The sequence below is a fragment of the Osmia lignaria genome, chromosome 10 (assembly GCF_051020975.1).
Source record: "Osmia lignaria lignaria isolate PbOS001 chromosome 10, iyOsmLign1, whole genome shotgun sequence".
In the NCBI taxonomy this organism is placed as follows: domain Eukaryota; kingdom Metazoa; phylum Arthropoda; class Insecta; order Hymenoptera; family Megachilidae; genus Osmia; species Osmia lignaria.
In genome coordinates, this window is record NC_135041.1 from 11,235,898 (window position 1) to 11,261,587 (window position 25,690).

General features: G+C 35.8%; 2 protein-coding genes across 15 annotated transcripts in view; one reads left to right on the forward strand and one right to left on the reverse strand.

Annotated features, from left to right (window-relative positions):
• Positions 1–8,890, forward strand: part of LOC117611970 (uncharacterized) — a 49,429-nt gene extending 40,539 nt beyond the window's left edge. For 5 of the 9 annotated variants that reach the window (XM_034340530.2, XM_034340531.2, XM_076690737.1 and 2 more), the window contains 6 exons: positions 2,515–2,695; positions 5,440–5,574; positions 5,669–5,820; positions 6,004–6,373; positions 6,943–7,132; positions 7,864–8,888. In XM_034340530.2, the coding sequence (XP_034196421.1) occupies positions 2,515–2,695; positions 5,440–5,574; positions 5,669–5,820; positions 6,004–6,373; positions 6,943–7,132; positions 7,864–8,024 (1,189 nt within the window). In that variant the 3' untranslated portion in view covers positions 8,025–8,888. Of the gene's footprint in view, positions 1–2,514; positions 2,696–5,439; positions 5,575–5,668; positions 5,821–6,003; positions 6,374–6,942; positions 7,133–7,863 lie in introns of all 9 variants that reach the window. The other 4 variants (XM_034340526.2, XM_034340527.2, XM_034340524.2 and 1 more) reach the window with 3 other exon arrangements.
• Positions 8,891–8,993: 103 nt separating this feature from the next.
• SLO2 (slowpoke 2) overlaps positions 8,994–25,690 on the reverse strand; it is a 141,180-nt gene continuing 124,483 nt past the window's right edge. For all 6 annotated transcript variants that reach the window (XM_076690735.1, XM_076690733.1, XM_076690732.1 and 3 more), the window contains 9 exons: positions 22,387–22,492; positions 22,182–22,309; positions 21,605–21,856; positions 20,969–21,080; positions 20,650–20,679; positions 20,123–20,308; positions 19,399–19,530; positions 17,981–18,094; positions 8,994–17,478 (listed from right to left, as the gene is read on the reverse strand). In XM_076690735.1, coding sequence (XP_076546850.1) covers positions 16,591–17,478; positions 17,981–18,094; positions 19,399–19,530; positions 20,123–20,308; positions 20,650–20,679; positions 20,969–21,080; positions 21,605–21,856; positions 22,182–22,309; positions 22,387–22,492 — 1,948 coding nt within the window. In that variant the 3' untranslated portion in view covers positions 8,994–16,590. The remainder of the gene's footprint in view (positions 17,479–17,980; positions 18,095–19,398; positions 19,531–20,122; positions 20,309–20,649; positions 20,680–20,968; positions 21,081–21,604; positions 21,857–22,181; positions 22,310–22,386; positions 22,493–25,690) is intronic.

The window sequence follows — 25,690 nt, forward strand, 5'->3', positions numbered from 1 at the left end:
GACCCGATCCGAACTTCGAATACCCGTGACGTTTAATACTTTGAATAGTGTTCAAAGTATAATTATTAAATATTGATTAAATACAAACTTGTAAAAAAGTACATTCTTGGTTGTATCAAATGAGATATTCAGTTACACTTTAACGAGAATACGCACTTCTGTAGCATATGATAGTCATTAAGAAAGCAAAAACGCTTTTAATAAACATGTGCCTTAAAATTCGTTTCAGTTAAGAGATGAATGGTTCTCTTTGTTGCATTTTATAACAGATCCTCTGTGTAACCTCCAGATGAAATTTCGTAGCATCTACCATGAAACAGGAAAAACTACTTATTTGCATTAAAAAGAAGCAGCTGAATATAAATAACAAATCTTAATTTTTTTTCTTTTCTTAACATATTCGTTCTTACATAAATTCATTTAACGTAGCGTAAATCTACGAAGTTTCATCAAAGTCAGAGCGAACATTTCAGTATCCTTATAAGAAAAGCAATATTCATGAAGACAGAGAAGTCGATCGCGATAAATTCACGGGAATCTCAGCGGATAGATCGCGTACGAGTTCCCACAGGGACGAGTCGTATAAATCCGTCACGCCGGTGAATCGCGTTTGCAACGAAGCCGGCCCGTGTCAGATACAATTACCCGCCTCGATCCTCGTTTTTGCCTTATGCGCGGTCGTTTATCTCGCGCGAGACGAAGCCAGCTACGCCCGAGGAAGATTGCTGTTCATTAGGTAAACCTTTGCGTCTCGATCCTGAATTTTGCGCGTTGCAAATCTTTCTGGACCGCAAAATTGTAAATTTACATTAAAAAAAAAAAAAAAAATAAGAGACGTTATGGCCTCCTTGGGCAATTTGAACTTTTTGTTCGAAAGAGCGCTTCGTCTTGGTTCTTAAAAGTTTGTTACAATTGCAAATTCGGTATATTCGGTATTCAGCTTGAGGTGGAAAACACGTTAGAAATAGATTAGAGGCACTCGTGCGATCTCACGGAGCACTCTTCGATCGCATCTTCGAATCATTCTGCATGCATCGTTGACTAACGATCGTTCTGATCCCGAGAAGCGATTATGATTGGTCGGTGGTGCACGCTTTCCTCGACCTTTCAGCTTTTGATCGTTCACTCGAATCGCAAAAGACTAAGCCGGTTCGCGCCGACTTTAATGCTGCTCACGCCATTTAATTTGCTTTGATTCAGCATCCCGATGAGCGAGAAACGAGGCTGAAGAGAAACGTACGCTAATTTAACACGTTCCCCGACGACCAACCGTTGTTTTACTTTGATTTCCTAAAGAGTCGTCGAAGTCGGGCATTCCAACACTCTTTCGGACGCGTTTGGAAGACGTTAGGGAACACTCGAAGGCTATGAATCTGTTCAGTCCCTTATACATCGTGTTGCTGAATAAAAGCATTGTTTTAATAATCTTTCTGCTGTGCTTCTCGCACCTAATTGGCAGTGAATTATAATTTTTATTTTATTAGTAGAGATTGATTAGAATAACAGAATTAAAATGATATATTAATTATAGTAATGGTGAACATTTCAGTACCTTGGGTACTTGAGTATTTGAGTACTCGAATGCTTGGATACTTTGACGCGTACTTTAATTTATAAGATTAATCAAGACCTTGAGAAACATCTGGTGAAATCGCGATGAATACTACGAATTCGACCAACATCTGTTGAATCTTTAAACCGTTTAGTGCTAGTATTCTAAAGAAACATAAAAAAAATCCTTGCATATGTTTCATGGAGTTTAAACATATTTACATTCGAAAGATGGTAGCGAATTAAGGAGAGAAACTTTTTAGAACTTCAATTCTGCGATACTTGGAAGACTTCTCAGCGCTATAAGTACACGCGGTTGTATCTCACAAAAATAGAAGAAGCAATTCTTATAGTTTCCATGCTTGGAAATTCGGTTTTTCAAATAAATCTTATTTAAAGCTTAATTCCAGCATTCAATCACCCTGTACTTTACCATCAATTTATAATTCAATTATACTGCTTTTTTACTCATTTTCACAGTTCGATTCGAGTTAAATTAACCCTTTCATTTCCAAATTTCTGGTATATTATATATACAGTGGCGCAACCATAATTGTTGGATAGGGGATAAACAAATTATTTATACTCGGCAAAGTTATCGAAAATATTTAGGTATTTCTTGAAAGGGAAAAAGGATTTTAATTGTTCACCTGACTTTGTCTCTTCTCCTAGTTGCGCTACTGTATCTACATATGCAAGATTACAGAAGACACTAATAATTTATTTTGTAATTTAAAATATGTATCTAACCATATAGGTACAGTAGGAACGAAAGGGTTAAAACTCGCAGCAGCTTTGAATGCAACAAAACTACCATAGTCTCCTTGTTTCCAAGAAAACAGTTCTCATAGAAGTAGCTTGTTTGAACACGCACCATATGCTTACCAAGTCTCACTGTCTCGTAACTGAATGGTACCTTCTGTGTTTTTGCATCCAGCATGTAACTGATCTAATGACTTACAGGTCGAGGACGGATTCGGTGAGATCGAAATCCCCTTTGACGGCGTCTCCAGCCTCTCCAGGGCCATTGTCGAATTCCTTGCACGGCAGTTTTCATGGTAGCTTAGGAAGCGATGGCATGTCTTGCAGTAGTGCCAGGTCCTCTTCAGCGTCTCCGGATTCTGCAAGATACTCGTCGACACCGGTAAATACATGTTTATTAATAATTAGAGGTATGCGACAACTCGAAAATTTCGGATACCAAATACTCGATCGGACCTATTTTTTGGGTCGGGTCGGGTCGGATTTTTGCACATTTATACTTTCGAAAATTTCAATCTTTATCCGGATAATTGCAATTTGATCCGATCCAATCTGAAGAATTCCAACTCGAACCGACCCGAACAATTCCAACTCGACCCGACCCGAACACTTTCAGCTCGACTCGATCCGACCGACCCGACCCAATCCGAACAATTCCAATTCAACTTAATCCGATATTTCGGGCTCTCGCACACCTCTATTAATTATAACTGGTTATCGCTAACGTTATAGAAACAGAGTGGTGATTTAATTTTTTTTAATTAATGGCAATGAATACACTTATACCTCGAAAAACTACATATTCGTATGTAATTTATCTACGTTGAACCATCCCTAAATCATCGGTTTGTTAGTGCAAAGGGATCGTATATTCACCGTCATCATCATCAAACGTTTTCATCCTCATTATTCATCGTCATAGAGGAGACTAACGTCTCGAAACCGAAGAGAAAAGGAGCAGACAGACGAGTTTCGTAACCGGTTACCGTTTAAAGGATTTAAACGGCAAAGTAAATCATCGTCGCGCGTACAGATTCGCACGTGACACCTCGGAGACGTTTACCTGGCAGCCGATGTGCTTCATCAAGATACTTTGGCATCCATCGATGACTCAGGATCGTTCCCTTTTCAAGAGACACGACCGAACGTTCGTGTACCGCCTCGGGAAATCGTTACTCTCGCAACGATGACTAATCGGCTTCGAGAGTCAGCTTCGCGTGCTGCCGATTTTTCTCAGCCCGCTTTACGCTTCGTCCAGTGGCGCAGCTCTGCCGCCTTCTCGTCTGTCGTTTATTCTTTCTGTCTTGTGAACGATGAACTCGAGTTTACGACAGTGGACACACGCTGAAGAGAAAAGATTATAAATAGACCCGTGAATTAGTGGCAACGAGCGCTTCTTAGCACTTTGCCGTTTAACGGGGGATGAAGTCTGATATGGGTCAGAATTTTTTACTAATAATTATTGCAGATAAAAATTAGATAAGGTTTTTGAATCCTTTGAATTTTTATATCAGTTGGGATTATGATACTTGACGAGGACCTTAATTATCTTTTACTATATTTATGGCAGCTAGTATAAAATTTATTTCTTAATTTCCAAAAATTTCATTTTACACAATTGATTGCAATTTCGAATGATAAATGATTCTAAGCATATTGATTGAAAATGAAAATAAAATTTTACTTTCGACACTAAAAGTTACTGATTCTTTTTTTAATCTTTCCATAGTATTTAAAATCTACCAAATTTCATAAAAATCGGTATAATGGACGATGGAATAATCTCGTCAAAGTGAAATAAAATCTCTATTCTCTCGATCCTTTCTTGCATCAAGTGCATCAAGTATCGAACGAATCGTCGCTTGACATTTGCAAGGAAATTAAAAATACTCGTGGATCGGTCGATGCCACTTCGTCGACAGAAATATCTGAAGTTGGTAGCGTCTTGATCGCAACTGTCAATCAGATTGATGAAATCGTTCGAACGAGTTCAGACTGGAGAAACCGTAAATTACCCGTATCCGAGGCGTTAATTGACTTCGTGGGAGTCGAAAATCGAAGGAGAGAAACGCGTGACCGGAACGGCCAGCGACGAAGAAGAAAAAGAAGAAGGTGGTGATTTCACGATAGCTCGTTTCCCCTTGGCTGCCGTGCTCGAAATGATCGCGTTACGATAGGATGATGGGAAATCGTTTCTGCCAGTCAGTCTACTACCCATTGAGTATTTCGCATCTAGGTTATTAAGGACGTCACCGGCTTTATTGCCGGCTTGGCTCGCGCGATCGCGTGATTCCGCTTTGACCGTGACGCGAGCGCGTGCACAACATTCATGCACGTGCTTTCATACTCCTACGTGCGAGTGAAACGATCCTGGCAAAGCGTGACTTCTTGTTGGCTTTCCCTGATTTCCGCTTCAGGAAATTATACCTACGGTTAAGCCTTTTGATTAAGCTTGAATCAAATACGCTTTAAGCGCTCTCAGACGAAAGCTTCTTATTCACCCTCAAAGGCTATCATAGGTGAAATTTCACCCCAAGCGCATTTCATTTTATATTATTAACCCTTCAACAGCGAAGTTTGGATCAATGTAGACGAAACTTTAAACAAAACATATACAAGGATATTAACTTAAAGTTAAATGTAGGCGTTTCATATATTGGAAGAATAATTTTTAAAATAGCAGTGTAAAATTTAGAAAATGAAAATGATATAAAATACAAAATTAAATTAAAATTGGGGTTCTTTCCATGACTCGCCGTCTGAGGGTTAAAACACAAAAATTTTTCTTGGGAGTATATTTAACCCTTTGTCTTATCACATTTGTTTTTATATTTTTTCATCATAAACTAATTAATCATTTTACATAAATATATTGATTTTAAAGCAATACAATTATTGTAGTATTTCTTGGTCTGACACCTCGGAATTAAATTGTAAGGCAAACGGTTAATGATAGCCTTCAAGGGTTAAGAGAGTATCATGCTGTTTTCAATGTGATTTTTGGGAATTAAATTAAAGAGATCTGAGTGACGATTGATCTAGCCTCTGCCATTCGAGGGCAGTGAAACGAATTTAATTTACATGTAAATTTCATCTATCACATGACATTCTCTCTGTGTGTTATAGATCACAAAGACTGACACACGTAAACCGTCTGTGCGCAGATTGGGACCTCCTAGAGAATTTATCAGCGTTTGCCTCGAAACGCACAACTGCTACCGCGCGAGGCATGGAGTTCCACCTCTCCGTCTCAGTAAACAGGTAATTACTATTTTATAATAATAATCCCCTACTATAAGATATACCGAAAATAAAAATTTCCTTCGCCTTAATACATTTTGTTCACTGCTTTTAGTTATGTAAAACGAGTCAAGATTGGGCGAATATATTGGCTGCTAGAGGCAGGTTAGAGCACAGAGCGAATAGTGACTATGGTGAAAACCTTTACTGTATGTGGAGTTCCAATCCGAAGACTGTTGTGAGTGGCGACGAGCCGGTAAATGAATGGTGAGTAATTAACGTAAAGTAAAGGGTGCAGTAATTTGCATATTTGCTTGTTGAAAATAGTAAAATAAGAAAATGAAGGACTTTTTAACTAGAATCCTCAAGATATCAACATAATGGATATAAAGTACCACTTAAGGATTAATACATATGTATTTATACTGATGTATTTTTGGTATAATGTAGGTATGCCGAAGAAGCCCAGCATCAATACGGCAAGGAGCCGACTACTCTAAAAACCGGCCATTTCACCCAGGTGGTGTGGAGAGACAGCACAGAATTGGGTGTCGGAATGGCGAGGAATCGAAACGGCGAAGTTTACGTAGTTTGTAATTATAATCCAGCTGGAAACTTTCTGGGCAGTTTCACGGAAAACGTGCTTCCGCCTGGATGTTCGAGTCCTACTAAAAAGATCACCTTTTTGGATCCAAAACAACAGTACCCATTGGATGAACAAGCGTGGCAACAGGAAGCTTTGTTGGTTCATAATGAGTACAGAAGGAGACATCGTGTTCCTGATCTAACGTTGAGTGCCGATTTAACGGCTGCTGCTAAGGTAAATTTACCATTTATCGTTTTATGGTAAATAATATAATATATGTGCGATGTATGCAGTGGTGTAACTACTTAGGCAGAGGACAGGAGGACCTGGTCCTCTAAAATAGTGACCGGTCCCCTTACTATTTTCAGATTCTAAGATTCTACGATTTAAAAATTCTGAAATTTCAAGATTCTAAAATTCCAAAAATCCAAAATTTCTAAACTTCTCTCGCAAAATGTTCCGAAATGCAAAATATTAAACAGTGGGTACTATTAATAAAGCTAAGGAACTTGATTCACACTAGAAAAAATCCTAGTTACATCAATGGATATACGAGTTTCCCTATCACCTATTTTATTGGGGATAATTTTATGCGGCGTGAACGTGGTAGTCAATATGTCAAAGACCTTTAGGTTCAACGATGATTTTCCGAAGAGAGACATTTTTTAAATCCTTAACCAGCTGATAAACACCGTCTGTAATTTACATAATTACAATTTATCGCCGATCCCACGCGAACGTAGACTTAGCTAGTATTCTAGTGCAAGAGTAATGCTAGGTTACAAATTTTTAACTGTCAACAGGCGTGGGCGAACACGTTGCTGAATACGAACAAGCTGATCCCACAGTCATCGTCTCCGTACGGGGAGAACATCTACTCGATGCAGTGTTCCGATCCGAAACTGATTGTACCAGCGCGAGAGGTTGTCTCAAAGTGGTATTCCGAAAAGAAGGATCACAAGTTTGGAACGGAGCCAAAGGTCTTGAACACGTGTAAGTAGAACAGGGTTGTAAAACAAAATCTGTTGATTAACCCTTCGTTGTACAAGTCTTTTTGCTAAACAATAAGAAACGATAAAAATACCAGGAAGGAAAGTCTTCCAACTTGAGATTTTTTATTTAAATGAAACTTTGTAGAATTGTAGAAGATAATTAAACCTTTCAATTTGAAATTTCAATACTCATATTAGTTGGAACTTTTGTCAATTTTGATAATTAATATAAATATAATTGAAAGTCTGACTAGCTTTTTTTTATATAAAAATGAGTTAGGGATGAAAAAAGGGTTGTGGTACGTATTTATATCCTTGAGATATGGTATGCAAATGAATCAACATTATTTTCTGACAGAATAATTTAAAAAACTACGTGATATACATTAATACTGTTCTGTAAGTGAAATTTCCAATTTTTCAGAAATTAGTTTCGGTAGATACAGTAGATTGTCGTTATATTACCTTCGACGGTGCTGTAGGAGCGGAAAATTTGTCAAACTTCCATGCTCTCGTTTCAAGAGGGAGGGGAGATAGAAATCTAATATTTTTTTAAACTATGATGGTAGAAGGGTGATACTAGATGCTTTAAAATCTATGTGAAGATGAAATCGCTCACATGGCAATATAACAAGAGTCTACTTTGTGTGTACCAGAACGTTAGCTTCAAACGGTTAAATTCTTTGGACAAGTGAAATAGATGATAATGATTTTTGTCTTCCTTTCTTTTAGGTCATTTCACCCAAATCGTTTGGAAAAATACTACCGAGATGGGTATAGCGATGGCTAAAAAGGATGGAACCTGTGTGATAGTCGCGTGTTATCACCCAAGGGGTAACATCGTCGGTCAGTTCACCGAGAACGTGTTAAAACCGGTGAAAACAGCCTGTTAGTTTACTAACATCTACCCACACCTGTCGATAATGTATTTAAACGCTGTATTTATATATCGTGCATAGACGACGATACGCATAATATATATGTATATAACACAAGATGTGCATACACGTAGAATAAAAACATTCCACGTATTACACCGTAATAGAAAAGACCTCGTTTCTCTAATTAGTCATTGATAACGTGACACAAGATCGTGTTGAAAATTCATCAATAATAATGACGTGTGTATGCACATTCAATTTCTTGAAAAGCGGCTTCCCTTTTTTTTTTAATTATTAGTTTAATTTTGTAGAAAGAACACATTTCTTACCATACCATCAGGGGCTAACGAAGGCACAATTTTAATTAAAAGCAAAATGAATACGACAGCAATTTTTTTTATAATTATTGCCTCTATTTTCAAACTTTTGTAATTATTAAAATTTCTATGGTACGGAACCTGTTGAACGATAGTTTTTAAAAATTATTTTAGAACGAAAGATTAAGCTTTTTTATTTTAGTTTTATATACTCGATTGGCGTAAAATAATTATTCTTATATTGTTATGAAAAATTTGTCATATGTGAATATTTAAAATAGTGAGCGATTTCTTTTGGAATGCCGACTATCAAAGAATAGTGACGCGATAGTATAAGATTAGATAGTATTAATTAAGAAAAATGAAAAAAAAAAGTTAAATAAAATTGGTCAGTGACTGATCGTTCCTTTACCCTGTACCTCAAAATATCGCGTATTAAGACACACTTGTAATTTTTCTGATGACAATACAAGTACGCGTAGCATTTAGAATAGAACGAGAATATTCTTATAATTTATAAACACATGTAACATTTTGTTTTTACGTCGGACGAATGAAATAAATTATGAAAGATATATTTCAATCTACTTCTTGTCTAATAATTAATTAAACACCCTGCAATTATAAGTTACGGAGAAAATTCAGTCAGTGCACATTTGTGATAATTAAAAGAACAGAAAAACGTATTTATTAAAAAAATTTGTTACTAATTTATATTAAATCAAAAATGAAAATGAAAAATAAATAAATCTGAATACACGTCCATAGAATTAATAGTAATGTTGCTGCTTTATAATAATTTATTTTTATAATAAATTTACATGCACGTGTCGCGTGACAACGTGTCACGTGTATAATAGATAATAGGTACATTCTCTCTCTGTTTTTCTGCTCTTATTATTTTACATTACGTACAGCCGTTTGTAGTTCCTTTCGTGGTCAAGATTATCTTTTAATTTATATTTTAAACTCTTGTTAACACTTTGACGTCCACATATTTCGTGGACACAATGGGTTTTGTAATTTTACATTTTCTTTTATATTAAAAGAGGAAGTGTTTAAGAGTGTCTATAATGTGCAGCATCGAGGAAAGAAAATCCTGCGGAAAAACGGTGATATAGGGAAAGGAGGAATTTTCAAAATCCTAATTTTGACGATATTAATATTAGAAGTGATTTAGAATCAAAATATAATTATCAATTATTAAATATTATTAACTTTAGTATAGAAATAATAACATAAATATCAGTTCAAATTTTCCCGTTTAAACGTTCATACACAAGTGGTGGGAGACCATAGACATATACTGTATGGGACCCCGGGGTGAAAGTGGGGAGCCCGAAATATCGCCATTTACCCTGGAGACGCCCACCATGCTCGATGCTGTACATTATAAAATTGTCAATTTCAACCCTTTCAGTGCATAGTTCTATGCGCGTTACGTGGACAGGAATTGAGGGATTAAAAAATTTAAAAAATACATATATTTATAATAAATACTAATAATATAAATCATAAGAAAGTTGGTAATATGAATAAAACAGTTTTCTCATTTGTTTATATTAATGAACACTGAAAGGGTTAAAATTACAAAGAGTATATACATACATCAAATTTTAATAGTACATAACAGTAAATATAAACGAAGTGAAGAATGGTATGTATTACAGTCAAGAAAATGTGATACCAGTTGTCAAAGTGTTAAATCGAGCTCGACAACATTGTCATTTAATAATTCCCTGTAATAAAGAAATTTTCAAGTGCAAAGGGTTAATGCAATTTTCCAGTATACATATACATGTGAATAAGTTTGCAAACTGGATTGAGTCGAAAATTAGGTATATTTTAAAAATATAAATTTTCAATTAAAGTCCAAAATATGAAACAGAATTTTTAATAAATATTTAACAAAATTATTCAGCACATCACTGGAATGTCAATAATTCTAAATAATATTTTATCGGTTTTTGTATCATTAAAATTGAATTTGCAGCATGATATTGGTTGATTTGTCAAATAATTATATGTTTTACAAAGTTTAAGGACGCAGAGTTTTTTTTGTAAAAGACTGATATGTGGAAAGCATCGGATTCAGTTTGAAAATATATCTGCAAAGTATTAAATTATTTGTAGTTTGATATAATGAATTTTTACATCGATTCTTGTGAAAAAGTATGCACACTTATTGGAAAGATTCTGTTACATATTTTTGCAGTGATGTCAGTCAACGAACGAGCAGACAAAACTGTAGATACCTCATCAAGATTAGAGAATAGAATCTTAATGAGATAGCCACTGAAAATCAAGATAGATCTCAAATTTTCAGATCGTTTTTTGCTTATTTTTATGGTACGCAAACTTACTCCTCAACAAAGAACATTTCTGTATTTAAAACGAGAAAATGTATCATCTCGACGTCGCAAGCTCGGCAGTTTGCGACACAATTGAATTCTTGATTAAAGGTACGTATTCATCAAAGGAACAAAGAAAAAGATTTTTGTTGTTATTGTTAATATTTTCAAAAGCTTCTGCATTTTTCAATAAAATTTTTGAGTACTAAGTTTATCAAGTAGTTTATCAAGGAATTCAAGAAAACATAATTTACCACACTTCTTTCTCGAAGATTTGGTTTTATTTAAAATTTATGCTTTTTTCCTTTTCTTTTACTTAACAAAAAAATAAGCTATTATGAGAAGTTTATCTTTCCCATTTTCACAACTAAGTTTGTTGATAATTTAAGTAGAGATTTAGGGGCAGCACCGAATTAAGGGGAGTTCTAAGGGGAGCTACAGCCTTCTAAGGAAACCCCTTCTAAACCTTCCATTTACTATGTCAGAAATATTGAATTGAATTTCTTTACTTTTTTTTCTTTACGATTGAATGTTATTTAATTTTATTTAAGATTAATTCCAATTTTTGAATCAAGGATGGCCCCGGGCCTCAGAAACCTTGATCTAATTCTGGCGAAGAATTGTAAATCGCATGTTTTCAACAACAATGAAAATGTTTCTCAACGTTCCTTTGATGGACACGTGTCGTTACAATCAATATACGAATCGATAGAAGGAACTTGCAAGAGGATTATCATTTTGAGATTCACACGATTCGACAAACCAACATCCTCTTTTTTTTTCTATGAAGACACAATGATACTTTTTGTTCTGACATTATATTCATCTGAGGTTTCTTAATATTACCGTATATTAATCTCTTTTATTAACATAGTGATATATCGCGTTTTTCTTTATCTTACTTTTACGTTTACCCTATCATTCGTTTCACTCGATCTTTCTTCGTTTCTTTCGTATGTTTTTTCTCCGCATTTTTATATCATAGAAAATTTCATTGTACATCGTGGACATCGATTCCGCGATTTTTCATATGGTCACTAAACGATATACAAATGTAAACAGACAATTTGCTCCTTTTCTTAATTTAGGGTCTTGATTAGAATTCACATACACTCGAAAACAGTTTTACTTTCACAGTGGTAAACGACAACGCGCAGGTAATAACACGCTACTCGCTTTTTTAAATTTCAGGTCACATTGGTTTCCGATCGATCCCTATGGCGATTATACTATATACACCGTTTAAACAATGTTTTCATTATATCTTCTTTATAATCTCAATTTTAGTTGTTTACTCTTACTTTAAATACAGTTTCCGCGTTGCTTTTATTGTTCTCTTTTTTTTTTCTTCGTTTCATTTTCAATCGTTGAATCGGTGGACAGGTCGTACAACTTTTGTTAACTATCGAAAAGTGCTTGATTCGTATTGAATCTGCTGAGTTTCATGAGTTTTGTATGTCGATGTTTTTTACAATCTTCTCTTATTTGTACATTGCGTTTCATAATTCTATTTTGCTATCGTGGAGTCTGTCAGTGGTATCATTTAATTCTCTATATAAAATAATATTATAAAGAATTAAAAGAAAACTGATACAGTCTCCTAACACACGGCAACCATTGTGGTTGCTCTATATTTATAGCATCCATAATCCCAAACTCCATTCATAAGCTTATTATTTTCCTATTCATTTAATTTTCATGTTTTGATCATATTTTCCTGTCGTTCCACTAAAATATCCAAAAATTTTGTCACATTTCTTGTATTGTTTCGAAAGTTACACATACGTTCCAACTTGGATCAAACGGTAAAAAATACCATGGGTCACGTGTCAAATATGTACAAGGTCTCTGTGAATCACCTGCGTTGAAGATGATTGGCATTCGTAGTTGGGACGGGTCTCATTTACAGTCTGTTTAAAATAACTTCGTATCGAATCTGCCTGGAATCTTTACATAAACAAAAATATGACACCTTTAAATTAAAATTCATTATAACTAAGTTCATTAGTGCTTTACATTCACATTTAACAATAAGCGATGAACTAAATTATACTAAATATTTTTGATTATTTTACAGCTATGATTATTTTAAACAGACAGTACGTTAATTAAGGTAAGAAAGACAGAGAGTTAATGAGAGGAGAGAAAGTTAAAGAGGCAGAAAACGGGCCAGAGGAATACGTATGTCGAAGAAAGTGTAAAATACACGTGGTCAGATCAACGAATCGTAGCTACGGAAAATTCATTTGCATCTGGACCAGGGACGCTCAAACAAGTTGCCCGCACAGGCATCGTTATTGTGTCTTTACTACTGCGATTTATCGATCAACGATCGATAGTGGGAAGGTATGTAACACCGAAGCTGCCTCCCAACTTCTAAAAGATTCGCGTTCAAAAAGAAAACGTATTTCGAGCGCCTTATTAAGGGATTTCTTCCATTTTCTTGTCATCTACTTACAATGTAAGTCTTACATGATCCCACCATTAGCATTAGAAGGGCACCATTAGCCCTTCTTATGTCACTTGGGTGATTCTCTCGCTACGCGACACAAAGAAAGTGACTACCTTTCTCTGAAATCCATTTTATTTCTCAATCTCAGCCCGTTATAGTGCAGGCGCGCAAGTAAGGGTGCAGATGGGCGCCCGTGCCCGGCTTACTACTTGCTGAGCGTTCCCGATCTGGGCTAATTAAGTAGAATAATATATATGAAACTTGAAGAAGACCGATTGATTCGCTTTTTTCTATTTTATAAACCAGAATTCTTATTCAGAAGTGGATCCAAAAATATGTACAAATATATTTTTGAAATTTTTATCCAATAGTAGAATAAATAATGAATGGAAAATCATAAAAATATTGATTAAATAATTTAGTTATAATTCATAATTCTGAATTAACTGACAAAGAAAAATGAAATTCAAGATAAACTTTTATATTTCACTACAGTTTTGTTTCAATTTCAAATCAAATCAGATCAGTACGTCCAAAATAAACTGAATTTAATTTCCAATCAAATTTCACGTGAAATCTATTATCATAACAATCGAGAAAATAATAATTGAAAATTTTGAAAAGATTGTGCAAACGAACATACACGCTTGAATATATATGCAAATTCAATCGATCAATGTTTAATTGTAAATTCACCTATCATTTCGTAAGAATTATACCAATTTTTTGGGATCTATAACCAGGAAGTCAAGCCAATTTGATCGCTGATAATTGAAATCGGCGTAGTGGAAGCAGCATTCAAAGCAGGTACTTAATAAGACGACGTTTGGTCGGTAAAACGTGTAAATTGGTCGACAAACGATTGCAATTGGCTCGAAATGCCGAGTCAAGAAATATAGAGATACATTTAAATCGTTCCTAACCACGTCTATACAGTGGCGTAATTAGATGAGGCTCAGTGTGGGCTTTGACCCCCTCATAAATATTTTTCTTTTGCAATACAATATACAATAAAGTGAAAACCTAAACATACGATAATATTCTTTTACTTGAAATTACAAATAAAAAGAATTAAGTAGTATTAGATAATCGACATTTTTAATAGAAAAAAAATAGGGAAACCTGGCCCATCCTCAGAAAGAAATCTAATTACACCACTGTGTCTATGCTTGACTAACTGATTGAACGGATTGTCGAAAATGCTCTGTTTCTTTTTTTCTCTGCTAAGAATAAATGATTTTTTAGACATATTCGAAAGTTCTGATAAAAGATTGCCCTTTGAACTAATAGAAGAGAAGAAAAAGTATTCACGAATGTGAATATCAACCGATTCTTGATTAAACGATCACCTCTCACACTTTACAAACGGCGAATCGAGTATTCAGATTTTAATATGATCGCAATATTTTGAACGATCCTGATTAATTCTGAAATCTCGATTCAATAATCCTAACGCACAATTAAAATCCTTTTCTACACATGTACGATAGGTCACACACCTCTGATCGGTGTATCTCTCGCGTGATATGATTAAAATGGTCGCGTATTTATAATTATAATCATATTTATATGACATATCTGTCGTCGTAAATTGGTTCTAGTATAAAATTAGTTCGCGTTCACTCGTGGAACGTGTTGCCTACGTAGGAATCGGGGCTTGCACTAGGGAGACGTTTTTCTTTTCTTACTTATTCTTTTTACCCTACTCTTCAGAAAATATGAAATTTGACGAGGGCAAGAGCTTATTTCGTTTAAAATTTAATTAATATCATGTCGAATCTGGTAAACAGTATCTGCTTCAATTTTTATTCATCCTCGTTAGGAATAAGAACAGCATTTTTAATAATGCAAGACATAAATAAGAGGATTTTCATTTTTATAGATTTTCAAATTAAATATACCATATATTATTTACTGAAAATTTAGTAGTAATTTTCCAGGTAATTCACTATTTTGATGATTTTCAGAAAAATTGCAGTTTCTATAAATATAATTTTTATTATGCACTAACAAGATAATTTCATATCAATAGTTTTTAATTGTGATATAAATTTTATAGAATCCTAAGCTCTTGTCCATCGTCATAGGTTTCCTTTCTTTTATCCTAATAATTTAATCATCTCGAGGTGATTAACCTCGTCGAACAACCTCTGGCACACCATCACGCGTTTCACGATTTAACCCAATTACCTGCGGTGAGCTAGATCGCTGAAAATTTCAATCGAATTTACAAAGATCGAGACGCCAGAGGCGACTAGAGAGCAAAACGTTTTAAGAACGTAGCCCGCTATTCACACCGCGAGAGATTAACCAGTTATTTTGAAATAAAGTTCGCAATATCACGTAACTTTTTTGAAACCAAGTTGTTCGTAAACGCGTGTTAGCATTACCTACAAAGAGAGAATTTATTCCTAAAACAGTATTGTAACTTCGATGAAACAATTGTACATCCACAGAGTTGGGCATCGCTTAAACGAAACCTCTTATTTAATAATCGTTTAATTGTGATTTTTAATTGTGATCAATTAATGTGGTACCTAATTTGTCAAATTGGAAGTTTAGAAAAATTAATTGACAGACGAAAAGATTCTTCGTGATTTCATGAAATCAATATGTCAAAAGTTACTAATGTATATGAAAAAAACCTTCTAGATAATACAATAAACAGAGATAACGTAAAAGCCACATTTACTTGAATAAATATTTATCAATATAATTTTGAAACGAATCTCAACCCTTTGACGCACATATGCGTCAGGTGAAAGCTAATGGTGCCGTCTATGGACGCATATCTACGTCCATAGATTGTTTCTTGCATATCCTAATCGTAATCAAATAAAAGTTATCAACTCATATTACTAATTACACACCGTATGTTATCGGATTATAATGATATGAAAATGAAAAAAGAAATGAAATAAATTAAAAAGAAAAGTAATAAGTGTTATTAATTTGATTCTTATTTTGTACGTACACAACGTTCAAGTCCAGAGTACTCAGTAGTCAAAGGGTTAAAAATGATCCCAAAGTAGCCCAGCTCTGTTAAAACGTACAAACAAAAGATCAGCATTTTGGCGTATCGTACTCATGAACGTTACGACGCCGCTTAGGTCCCCGATGGTTCGCGCAAAGCATACAGACGTCGCCAAGCTAAACCGAAACAGTGAAAGGAATGAAGTAGAAAAAATGATTTGAACTGTTTACCGTGTTCATGTCCAGTCACACAAAGTATCCCAATCGATGTGTCACTGAAACACCTTGCTCTCCGGCCGTCTCTCTATCCTCATGATCGTAACCATACAGTCCAGTCCCACCAATTCGCCGACAGTCAGGATCTGGCGATGATCTGACGATCGCAAGCAACATCCCACCTAGTAATCATGACCTGTCATGTGGGAACGCTACAGCCATTTGTTTCGCACCACGCCGGAGAGCCTGCGTCCCCACATAAGGTTATATCATACGATTGTCCCTTGTATGTGCTGAGGATCCTGTGTGCTGCCTTGGATCTGGGGCGACTGCAACGGGCCTTGAAGGCTAGGCGGGTCGTAGAGTCCACCTAACGACCCACCCAAACCTGGACCAATGTTGGACCCCAGGGCTGCTCTCAGTTCTGGCATCGAGGGCAGGCCAACGTCCAGGATGCCCGTGTTGCTGGCGCCACCAGTCTGGGAGCCTTCCTCAGGCGGAGTAACTTCCAGACCGATGGATCCGTTCAGTGCTATTTTGATAGGATTGTGATTCGAAGGATGAGAGAGTGCACCTAGACCTATATCTTCTAGACTGCTCTTTCTTCTACTCATAGTCAATCCTTGCCTCAAGGAGTTGCTGCGTCTCAGCAGGATGTCGTCGACCACTCTCAAGGAGTTCGAGCGACCTCGCAATGTACCAGCCACCGTGGGACTGTCTGGTAAGGAGAGAGAGTTCGACTTGGTAGTGCCCAACGGAGGTGCTCTGGGCAGACCTATCCCTGACCCTCGACGACTCCCTGCCCCACCAGCAGGCAGCCCAGCCGAAGCCACCGCTGCACTCATCTGTGACACCAACTGAGCCGAACAGAAACTGATGTTGCTCTTCCGTCTGGAATTGTGTCTCTCGAACGTCTTCTGGGCTGAGAACGGACTCGGTCGGACCAGGTACACGATGTCACCTTCCTCGAGCTTCAGATCGCAACTGGGGTTGATGATCACGTAGGAGAGGCTGTTGCGCTTCTCCGACACTACGTCGTAATCGGCTACCGGTAGGTTCAGAGACTCCATCCGTGATCGGACCAGACTCGCTATTTCCGCCCTCTCGATCTTCTGAGCGTGGTTGTCGCGCGCTTCGTCCCCGAGGCTCACCGAGTACTGTTTCAAAAACAAGATGGATCAATTTTAATTTAGACCAGTACAAGGATGTCGCTCTTGGAACGCACAAGTAACGCTGTTGATGCCATTTTAGACAGACCAGTGATCGATAAATTATTGTTACGTTTAAAATTATAAAACATCCAAGAGGAACGATAGTTTTCTTATCAGGTATAGTCTGTCTAACATCAACACAGCACCATCCTGTGTGAAATCACTGGAGCGTGGAGCGTCCCGATCGCCAAGAGAATAATTCTGGCGTCGAGTACGAGCGTTTAAGAGTCCTGAGGTTAGCGAGCATCAGGTCATTGTGTGGTACATTGAACATGCGAGTTGCAATGTGGTAGTTAGGTGTGGGCGAGCTTAAATAGAGACAATAGATGGAGGAAAGAACGTGAAACGATAGAGACGACCCACGAGACACACAGAGAATATAGTGAACCGTATACAGAGGAGATCGAGCAAAAAAACGGCGACCAGACAACGTCGACTCTGTACTCACGGCTGAGGCACCCTTGTCACGGGTGGCACAATTCGCAAGGCATGAGGCTGCCGCCGAATGACGCACCTTGTACGTCACGCCGACGCCGGCGTCGCTCTCCGCGTCTGAGTCGCCCTGTCAAAACGACAAGCAATTCTATCCTTACTAAAGACAGCCTGCCGTTATTAGCAATTTTGCACGCCATCGTTATACTTGGTGGATTATCTTTTTCCTTTTTCCTAACATGATCGATGCCTATCGGTTTAGTCGTTTGATATCACATTTCTTAAGATTATTTCATTGTTTCTTGATTTTCATATGTCTTAAGAAATATTCTGTACATATATATTATTAATACAAGTATGTAAGTATTAGTTACCTTGAATAAAATTTCGGTTTTTTTTTTCAATTGTTATAAACATTGCAAATTGCGCTTTAATAACTACATCGTCTATGAGCTATACTGTCTACAGACTATAATCTAATAGTAACATCATCATTGTATTTAATATTTACAGTGATTTATACACATTTGTTCATGTGATGCGACGCTAAAATTAACATAACATTATATGCAATATATGAATATATGAACAATTATATAAATCACTGTATATCACTCATCTATGACCTCTAACAGCAGCAAATTGCAATCTTCCAGTTAACGTTATCGACAGTAATCACTTGGAAACCAATGATGATTAACGAAACAATGCCTGTGTAATTTCTTATATTTAATAGAACATCAAGATTAATCATCGATTGGTAGAAATCATTTGCAACGCGTTCTTATCGGAAGAAGCGTTTTTTATTGACACTAACACGTGGTTTGTTCCAAAAATAATAATGTTTAAATTAAGTTTCTCAAAAATTCAAGGTGTAAAAAAAAGCTGGTTACAGATTCGTAACCAATTTATAAATTTTAAATGTTGAATTAAATGTTCAATTTCTAAAATAAGATCGTAGTAGTGCCCTACCCTCCAAGATTAAAAATTGTTAAAAAAAATTATCATTTATACAAAATTCAATGTTACTTTACCAAGTGAATCGCTTCTTGAGGGATCTATTTTGAAGGCAATCAGAATGTAAGATAGAAAAATAATTATAAACATTACTTCTGAAAAAGACCACGTATAATGTTAAACAGGATGCAGGTTGAAAAACATATTCGGGATCGAAGGACGTGCTACGAGCATCGTTTCAACAAGATGCAAGAGCCCTACACTTTTCTTTCTCATCGTAAGGATCAGAATTTGATAAGTTGCACACCGGGGATAAATACAGAGCAAAAGATAGAGCGGGAGTACAACCATGCGCTACTCACAGCCGCCATTCAAAGTTGTTTCCTGCCCTTATGAAATAGTACACGAACCATTCGCTTGGTTCAACTTTTCGATAAAAAAAAAAAAAGGATGAAAATATAAAATGATGGTACTTACGTGAGAAGTGTCCGATACGGTGGTGTCCTGCGTTCTATAAATACCGATCGGAATCTCACACGTCGTGGAACAGAGTTTCTGATACAATCTCCCATAGGTTCTTATCCACATATCCTCTTTTGTTATTCTCATCTATAAATACAGAATTGAAATTATAATTATCGAATTGTATGTACAATGTCATTTGATAAATGAGACACGTAGTTTCTATGGTAATTGTGATATCGTTATCTAATTAGAAAATTACGTGAAATTGGAAAATGTGATTAATTGCAGGTGTAATTAGTGCTTGTTGGAGTATCATTAACTATATGAAATTGTTGAACAATTAGATATGATTGTGTAATGAGAGGATCGATTTGATCGATGAGAAATATATAGGACAGGGGCGATAGGCAAGTAGTAAGCCGGGCACGGGTGCTTCTCTGTAAGTACCTGTATTTGCACGCGTGTACTGTTCGTTCGCGAGAAGATGACTAAAACTTGTAGGAATCTATATCCCACTACCCGATATCCCTACTTTGCATCACAAGTATTTTCGCAATTGATCGAATTGCTTGATGAAGAAAACAAATGAATCGGTCAAGTGTGACTAGAAGAGAGCATAGCCTCCAGAACCTATGGGTAACGATTCCCCGTTGCCCCTCTGCCATTTCAGATGCCAACTTCTCGTGAACGAATAGTACTGTTGTGATTAAAATATATAAAATACTGGTATTTTTACCGATGTTAAGAAACCAGATCCTGGCGCTTGGTCCACACCCAGCAACAATCTCACGAATGTTATCATGTAATCCTTAACGAATGCTTGATAAAGAAGAGTGTCCAACATGGAGGCGCTGAAGACACTACCAGCCGCGAATGGTAGTCGAAACATGTACGATATGTGGGAACCTCTTTCCTTCTCTCTCTATTAAAATGTTCACAAATATAATCTCGATTAATCCTCCCTCATTTTACATTGCTTTTTTTAAATTTAATTCGAACGCTATTCTTATTTATTATTACTTTTAATCCGAGTACGATATTTTGCTCTAACAAGCTGTTGTAATATTATTATTATAAAACTAAATTTGCATATCTGTGAGTTTACATGACTATGGTATAAACAGTAACATAACACCAAAGAAAAGAAAAAGGAAATAAGGCTTCTATGTAAGTTTGAGAAAAGTGTTGAAAAGCAGTACGGTGTTATATATTTGGAAAAAAGTGCTGTGGAAGGAAAGCTTCAAAGATGATTAGCTTTCTTACAAGAAAGTACGCTTCGAGTTGCCTCCCATACTGCAATAAAATTTTCTTTATACGTACAAGATAATAAGGTAAAGGTCAAGTATGCGCGCTTATAATCTCGATAAGCAGTATTGCAATAGTATATGACAGTATTTTATAAGCAACTAATTTTTAAAGTATTACATTGAATAGAGAATTTAATTAATAAACTTCTTTAAATAAAATGAAAGAATTCTGAGCAATGGAATTGCCAATCGATAAATAATTAGTCGAAGCGAAATTAAAATTTGAAAGCACATAAAAGCGCATATTTTAGAATGAAAATAGTATTAACAAGTACCTTTTCCATCTTGCTCAGGTGAAGAGCATACTTATCGTGCGCTCTAAATTGCATAAAGCGCATGTTGCTCGATTGCGACAGCTCCGTTATACTTTTTATGCTCGGAAAGAATCTATAAACATATGAGAGGTATTTTTGACACTTCGTAACTTAATTTTATAATGACAGGCAGGAGCGGATTGGCCTTTGGAAGTTTGGGAAAATTCTCGGTGGGCCGATACGGATTTGGGGCCTAATTAATTAAAATCAGAGCTGATAGAGTTTTGGAGTCTAATTAATTAAAATTAAGATCGGTAAGGATTTGGGGACTAATTAATTAAAATTAGAGCATGTAGTCTATAGGAGGGCCGTCATGTCACTAATCGCCTGAGAAAAATTTAAGTCCTAGTCCGCTATTGGTGGCGAGTGGTGGGACCTTCTTTCAATGTAAAGCTAACAATAATTTTAATTCTAATTTGAATAAATAATTTCGTGAGGTACCTTGCAAGTATTCTCTCAGTAATCTCCTTTTAATTAAAAAAAAAGTATCCAAAATAACAAGATCACAAGAATTTAAGTTATTTACATAAAATTTGCGATAAAATCCTTCTTGTTTCATTTTTATTGTTGCTTGACTAGTAATCTGTAAACGCTTACTTGAACATCGTTTGCACAGCGACGATTGTGTTACAGTCAGCCAAAGTGTCTTCTTCCGCGGAATTGCTGAGTTCTTTGTTCACGACGACGACATTTTCCGCGAGAGTGATGCCAGCACGAAGTAGATCATCCAAACAGTCGATGGTTCCTCGCATCCAGTATACCAGCGGAAAGTAGGACACCGCATCAAGGAACGCAATTTCCGGGGTCCGTTCCAGCAAAAGAATGATCGGATTCAGCGAAGTTTTTGATCTAGCAATCATTATTCAACGTTAAAATACCTTTATCCCTTGATATGAACGTCTCATTAGCGTAACTAAGATTTTTTCTCAAGTGGGCTAAGTATCTTGGAAATTTTGAAATTTTTCAACTTTGGAAGTTAAAAATTTTGAAGATCTGGAATTCTGGGATATTTTGAAATTTTTGGGGAAAAGACCAATTCATATTTTGGGGAAGGGGACAGACCCACTCAGGCCCCTACCTAATTACCCTAATGGAACATTTTCATGACATTTGAAATTTATCTTCAGCAATAATTGATCAAATTTAAAATTTAAAAAAATTGTTAGAAATGTACCTAAAGTGTGCTCTTAATGGAATTATAAAATTGTAGATCCCATTGCTAGCATAATCAGCTGCCAGAATGATGGTTTTGTTTTGCCAATTGTAATCCTTTGCGTTTCTGTAGCTACAGTGTTGGCAGACCTAGTAATCCAAGAATATTCGTAATTGCAATTGGAATTTTGTAATTGCAAATTTAAATTATAATAATAATGAGGTACCTGTGCCAGCTGAAGGCAACAGAGGGGTTTCTTTTCCTTTAGTAGATAACAAAATGTTGGTGACACGCCTATGTATGGTGAAACAGGTGGAAATCCTTTAACGATCCTGTAAAAATTTTAATTAACAAATTGTAGTTTATATTATTTATAATAATCTGTATCAGAACGTATTACTTAACAATGTTCTCTAGCAATATAAATCCCACTTCTTAAAAAATTATTATTTTTTCTGTTACAAATTCACCAAAAAACCAATCTTTTTATTCATTATTTATTATTGTAGGATAAAATAAAAAATTAAAGGAGCAGTGCACGCTAGAATAGTATAAAAAATTTACAAATGTGTGATATAATGAAAGAGTGAAAAATGTGATATACATGACATATGAATCCTTCAAACACTAAAAAGTATTAAAAGTATTGTAAATTATAATCTAGTTATCAAAATATATTCTGGAAAGATTTTGTTGCAAAATATCGAGTTTTGAATTCAATAAACCAGTTAGTGGATTGTTCCAGTAAAATTAAAGAGCGAACTTCGATATTCAGTGCACTTGATTAAATTCAGTTTCAATCAGTTCACCAATTTGCGAAGTTACGAATTCATGCGATCTCTTTATCAATTTCATCCCCTTCCTTTTCTCCACACCTTGTTCAATTGAAAGTTTGGCTAACATATGCATGCTACAGGAAGCGTTTCATTGATCAGTTGAGGATACACGTTACTCCATATCTCTTTCATATTTTCAGATAAATTTTAACTACCCAACTAATAAAGAGAACAATTGGAATCTAAAGATCAAGTCACTTTGGTTTTTTCAATCCAATTTTTTCATCTTATGAAATTTATAAATTTTGACAAACTGCAATGGCTGCACAAATTATTAGAGCACCAACTTAAAGAATGTATTTTTTTCATTTGTCCTAATAAAGTAAGCACCCACTATAATAGTATTATTTTCACCGGAATTAATTTGTACACCTAATAAATAAAAATAATATTAATATTATTAACACTATACGTATCCAAAGTAATTAATAAAAGTAATTCGCAATGAATCACTCTAATCACGTATCAACCCTTTATCTTTAAAATAATATCTTAATTTATAAAAATTTTCAAATGATTCAAGTTTCAGATTCCAAATGTTCAATGAAGGCGGGCGAGACGATAGGAATAATAAAATATGAAAGCGTAGAAACGTAAACTCACCCTTTGAAACTGCTGGGCAAAGGTCGTGCGTCAAGACGGCAGTGCATAAAGATGATGCAGGAAAGAAGACATCGAAAACATCCACGAGGACATATAGGGTGTCAGGCAGGACAGCATCGAGCAGCGGATTCAATACCATCGACGCCGATTAGTGGCACAGGCATCGAGAGACATTCAGACAGGACAGATCGACCATCAACGTAAACTTGCGTTTAATTGTATTTTTGGGTGGTGAATGACGGACGAGACCTGGCATCGATCTTCTCTGCCCGAAATTTTCTACCGTTTTCGCCCTGTCTGTTTCTTGTCACCGTGATATTCGAACTGTTCCAACCACTCGACGTTACTTGCATTCAAATTCGCTTTCGAATCAAAATCTCGCGTATTTTACAGAGCAACGAACAAAGTTTCTTAGATTTTTCTTCATTTTGTCAATGTTAAGTAACTTTACTGGGGGAAACGATAAATCTCTTTCCCAAAAGTTTATGAAATTATTAAAGAAGAAAATAAAGAGAAAGAAGAAAAGGGAACAGTGGGACGCAATTACGTCGAGTAGACAATCACAGGGGAAGTAACATCTAACAAAAGAGAGAAGAGTGCAGAAACAGAACGAGCATGGTGCACATCGTTCCTCCAGCATAGCCGTGGAACTTTGTTGCTGTTGATACTGGCTGATAAGATCGTACGGAGCTAGGTTAATTAAATTTGAATCTTATTTAAAGGAAACTTTCGAAAAAGAGTACGTTCAGCTGTACGACCTTATAGCGATTTTCTGATACGATTACAAGAAAATACTGGCAAAACTTCGAGTACAGAAATCTACGTGCAATACGTGTATCTAACATCTACCTTCGAAACTATCCGGAAATCTAAGGAATCAATTCTGGGAATTGAAGCCAACATTTAATCGCCAGTATCTTCTTCCTAAAAACTAATATCGAAATATATAATGTACAGCATCGAGCAAAGTAGGCTTTTCTAGAAAAATATGGTATTACAAGGGAAGCAGGAATTTTCAAAATTTTAATTTCGACGACGAATGCCGTGGATGTCAACGGCATTGGAAATTACTCGTATTCCAATAATTAAAAGAAAACGATAGGAAAATATTATTTTGCTGTTATTCAGAAACCCAGAATCTCGATGAAGTTCAAATACCGGAGAGAGGGAAGGGCCATCGCTAGTTTCTCTGGTGAAGTGTATTATGCTCGATACTGTACAATATTCAGAATGAAAATTAAGAGTGTCAAAAGGAGATACATTCATCGGATATATAGATAGATATGTATGCGAATAAAATGATTTACATCAAATACGTCCGATGCACAAGAGACCGTGCCATGCAAGTGCACGAGACAGTGCAAGATCGTTTCATTGTCGAAAGACTTGAAGGGCTCCTCAAATAATCACTAAATACGATTCAACGAGACGAGACAGTAAATGCGTACAAATTCACGTGCTCGAAGCAGGCTCGCATCACAATACACAAACCTCGACCGAAACGTTTGAAGAAGTGGAAACAACTGAGCTCCGAACCTGCGTTGAGCGCGTGAATTTGTAAACATATCCTAACTCGTCTCGTTGGACGGATTAATTATACAATCAATACAATATTATCAATATACGTTCAATATTTATTGACGATACATGGACTTTCTAATTGGCATTCAACGACGTTTATCAATAATAAAAATAGTTTGGTTTTTATCAAACTAGCTTATTAATATTTTAAATAATGTTAATATATTCATTTATTCCCTCACACATTTATAATATTGATAATACTGAAATATTGAGAATATATATTGATTTTTAAAGGCTCCCTTAACGATCGTGCTTCAGTATCAAAAAAGACCGATTTAAAAAAGAGGGGATGAGGTTTTTCATCTAAATATAAGGGTAGGCAGAAAAGTCATTTCTTCCTGGTCAAATATACGGAGCTTTGATCCTTAATTCCTCTTTCACTCTCATTTATTCGATAGCAACATTCACTGCCACTTGGGGAAGCATAGTTTGTCAAAAACTTCAGTGTAAAAGGTTTTTTTTTTAATAAACATTTTGAAATTATATATTAATACTATTATTTTTTGG